Source organism: Nicotiana attenuata, unplaced genomic scaffold (assembly GCF_001879085.1).
Source record: "Nicotiana attenuata strain UT unplaced genomic scaffold, NIATTr2, whole genome shotgun sequence".
In the NCBI taxonomy this organism is placed as follows: Eukaryota; Viridiplantae; Streptophyta; class Magnoliopsida; order Solanales; family Solanaceae; genus Nicotiana; species Nicotiana attenuata.
In genome coordinates, this window is record NW_017670377.1 from 23,514 (window position 1) to 27,978 (window position 4,465).

A 4,465-nucleotide genomic window follows, 5' to 3' on the forward strand; every position below is an offset into this window, starting at 1 on the left:
TGACGCACTCGCAGCTATTCTAAAGAAAATGGAAGATATGAAAAACGAAAACAAGGCACTCCATGACCAGATGAAGGAGCATCAAGAAAGGGTCGATAGATGCCAGGTACCCTAAAGTTGCTACCAAAACGAGACGTTGGTCGATTCGTCGAACAACCGTACAGCGAGGAAGCAGCTCCCCAAGCCATTCACAAAACCTTCAAAATGCCACCGTACCTAAAAATATACCATGTCACTACAGACCTAGAATATCATATCGTCCTGCGCCACAACGGTGAAGGGCAACGATCTTTCGAAGGAGAAAGTTCCATCGGTGCTACTGAAAAAGTTCGGAGAAACCCTAACAGGGGGAGCCCTAACCCGGTACTCACAACTGCCGGCACGGTCAATAGCAACGTTCGAGGAAATGGCCGACAAGTTTGTCACCGCTCATACAGGGGCTAAAAAGGTGGAAGCCAGGGTAAACGACATATTCGCTGTTAGGCAATCGCCCGGCGAGGGACTCAGGGACTTCCTCGCCCGTTTTAACAGGGTGAGAATGAGCCTACCAAATGTATCAGAAGGGATGGCGGTAGCAGCCTTCCAAAACGGGTTGAGCAGGAACGGGTCGAGAGCAACCAGAAAACTATTAAGCAGGCTCATGAAATACCCCCCACCACTTGGGAAGAAATCCACAATGCCTATTGCGCCGAGGTGAGAGCCGACGAGGACGATCTCAACGGTCCAACCCAACGGCAGACGTCAGTTCAAGCAGAATCGAGGAAAGTTCATCGTAACGACGGTCGAAGGGATCAGTCGGGTCCCCGTCTCGGCCGAGAAATACATCAGCCCTATATCCGAATAGCCGTCCCACCACCTCCTCGGCACACGGAAGGGCCTCCCAGGCCGCAAACTGGGACTCAGCGAAACGAAAGAGGTATGCCTCCGCTCTTATCTGCTCACAATTTTTGTGTCTCCCCTTCAGAAATAGTGTATGCACTAGAGAAGCTCGGCACGAAGGTGAAATGTCCACAAAAGATGAAGTCCGACCCGAATACTCGGAAGTCGGACGCCCTCTGTGAATTTCACCAGGAGTGGGGTCACAAAACCGAGGACTGCATAGGTCTACGCAAGAGGTAGTAAGAATGTTGAACCAAGGGCACCTGAGAGAATTAATGAGCGACCGGGGACGAGCCAACTTTGGTCGCGGACTTGAACAGCACCAGGGGCCTCCAAATCCACCCTCCCCTACTCGTACTGTCCAAATGGCCGTCAGCGGAGGCGACGAGGTAGCGATGAACCATGTGAAATCACCACTACACACAAACTCAAGCGGTGGATCACCCACAAACGATATGATGACCTCAAAGACAGTATCATCTTCGATAAGTTAGATACCGACGGTTTGACTTTCCCTCATTTCAATGCTCTTGTTATTACTTTACGTATTTCAGATACTGATGTAAAAAGAATAATGGTAGACGACGAAGCGGTGCGTGTATTATCCATCCTCGAGTCCTCGTACAGATGCGACTCGAGGACAAGACAATACCGCGTTGCATAATACTAACGGGTTTTAATAATGCAGTTGAGCGAACTTCTGGAGATATAACGCTCCCCGTTTTGGCCGGAGGAGTCACCCTATAAACAACGTTTCATATCATGGACCAAGATACAGCCTACAACGCCATCATAGGACGGCCATGTATGCACGCCATGAGGGCCATCCCGTCAAGCCTATATTAATTAATCAAGTTTCCTACTCCATGGGGAATATTTAGCATCCGAGGCGAACATCGCACTGCTCAAGAATGCTATCGTATCGCCCAAGATTGCACGCACACCCAACAACTAAGGGGAACAAATGCGGAGGCATAGCAATTAGCGATGTCGGGAACCAAATCCGACGCACAAACAGATGTTATCAAGGATCCCGACATCGTGGAAGCCGTTGAGTCGACAATAGAAGATTTCGATCTCGTCCAACTAAACAACAGCGACAGAACAAAAAAGGCTTACATCGGGCACAATCTCTCAGAACCAGGTAAATTTCATAAGTTCTTAATTTACAATGATGAATTGTTTGCCTTCTCCCACTCAGATATGCCGGGCATACCGAAAGACATCGCTACACACAAGTTGAATGTCGACCCGCTCTATCCACCAGTACGGCAAATAAGAAGGAAATTCAATACCGCAATCAACGAGGCCGTAAGTGACGAAGTGGATAAGCTCCTCGCCAACGGTTCCATCCGAGAATCAAAATACCCCCAATGGGTCGCCAACGTGGTCATGGTAAAAAAGAAAAACGGGAAATGGCGGATGTGCGTAGACTTCACGGACCTAAACAAGGCATGCCCAAAAGACTCATTTCCATTGTCGCATATCGACCAGCTCATCGACGCAACAACAGGACACGAGTTGCTAAGCTTCTTGGACGCCTACTCGGGTTACAACCAAATCCTCATGGAGGAGGAGGATCAAGAGAAAACTAATTTCATCACCAATCAGGGAACGTAGTGCTACAGAGCCATGCCGTTCGGGTTGAAGAACGCCGGGGCAACGTACCAAAGGTTCGTTACCAAGATGTTCAAAGATCAACTCGGGAAAATAATAGAATTTTACATCGACGACATGTTGGTCAAATCAAAAAGGAAAGAAGACCACGTCGACCATTACAAAGGCCTTCAACATACTAAGACAGTACGGCATGAAACAGAATCCAGGAAAATGCGCCTTCGGCGTAACCTCGGGAAAATTTCTCGGTTTCTTGGTATCACAAAGAGGCATCAAAGTCAACCCAGACTAGATCAAGGCCATCGAAGGAATACCTGAAGTATTAACCAGCAAAAAGCAGGTGCAAAAGCTGACTGGCCGGATAGACGCCTTGTCGAGATTCATCTCACGGTCATCCGATAGATGCCACAAGTTTTTCAATGAGCTAATAAAAGACAACGGGCTCCAGTGCAATTCAGAATTTATCGAGGCCCTCAGAGAGCTAAAGACATACTTGTCCTCGCCCCCACTACTCGCTAAAGCAGAACCAGGCGAGCGCCTCCTAGTATACCTGCCCGTTTCAGAAGTCGCGGTAAGCGCAGTACTGGTCCGCGAAAATAAAGGTACGGAATCTCCGATCTATTATGTCAGCAAAGCCTTGGTCGACGCCGAAACGAGGTATCCCCACCTCGAGAAGCTAGCTCTGGCATTGGTCATAGCTTCACGAAAGCTTAGACCATATATTCAATGCCACCCCATATCAGTAGTGACGACTTTCCCCCTTCGAAGCATCCTGCATAAACCCGAATTGTCGGGAAGATTGGCTAAGTGGGCCATAGAATTGAGCGAGCACGATATAACATATCAGCCGCGAACAGCGATATAATCGCAGGTACTCGCCGACTTCATCGCCGACTTCAGTATCAAAATATTGTCTGAGGTCGAGCAGGAAACATTTTGTACCTCTCCTGGTCAAACCGACCTCTGGGTCCTTTACACCGACGGTGCATCTAATGCGGCGGGGTCTGGACTGGGACTCGTACTTGAAGTCCCAACAGGCGAAGTTATTCGCCAATCCATACGGTGACCCAAAATGACTAACAATGAGGCTGTGATTGCAGGATTAAAGCTAGCCCTCAAATACGGAGCACGACGAGTCATCCTCAGATGCGACTCACAACTCGTCGTCAACCAAGTTACAGGGACTTTCAAATGAAGGAGCAGAGGCTACAGAAATATCAAGCATAAATTCATAAATTACTGCCAGAATTCGAAGAATGTCAATTCGACCAGATACCTCGGGCGCAAAACATCGAAGCAGATGGCCTTGCCAAACTGGAAGCAGCAACCAGGAATATCACCAAGGAGAATGTGGTCACCCTCCTTCACTCATCAATAGACCAACTTGAGGTACATTCCATAAATTTGACTTGGGACTGGCGCAACCGCATCATAACATATTTGCAAGAGGGAGTACTCCCTCAAGATAAAAAAAAGCCAAAAAGCTTCGGATGCAAGCGGCCAGGTACAACATCTTAAATCACGACCTATATAAGAGAACGTTCGGAGGCCCCTTGGCTAAATGCCTAGGGCCGAATCAGAAGAGGCGCGTGCTCGAAGAAGTATACGAAGGCCATTGCGGTGCTCATACAGGCAGCAGAGCCCTAATCAGAGGCCTTATTCGGGGAGGATACTACTGGCCCACCATGAATAAGGAAGCCGCAGATTATGTCAAAAAAGATGCGAACAATGCCAGAAATATGCACCTATGATACATCAAGCAGGCGAACATCTCAACTCTGTTACTTTGCCGTGGCCGTTCATCAAATGGGGAATGGACATCGTCGGACCCCTCCCAGCAGGTCGAGGTAAGATACGTTTCCTTTTAGTTTTAACTGACTATTTTTCCAAATGGGTAGAAGCAGGTGCATTCACCCAAATACGCGAATAGGAAGTCATTGCATTCATATGGAAGAATATCATATGCCGT

The 4,465-nt window shown here is 48.2% G+C and overlaps 1 protein-coding gene across 1 annotated transcript; it reads left to right on the forward strand.

The window, feature by feature from the left end:
- The first annotated feature begins 1,866 nt into the window (after positions 1–1,866).
- On the forward strand, positions 1,867–4,247 carry LOC109238582. Its single transcript, XM_019405067.1, has 5 exons — positions 1,867–2,023; positions 2,081–2,190; positions 2,837–3,067; positions 3,769–3,885; positions 4,032–4,247. Exons 1-5 carry the CDS (start codon positions 1,867–1,869, stop codon positions 4,245–4,247), a joined length of 831 nt encoding a protein of 276 aa, XP_019260612.1.
- Positions 4,248–4,465: the final 218 nt, after the last annotated feature.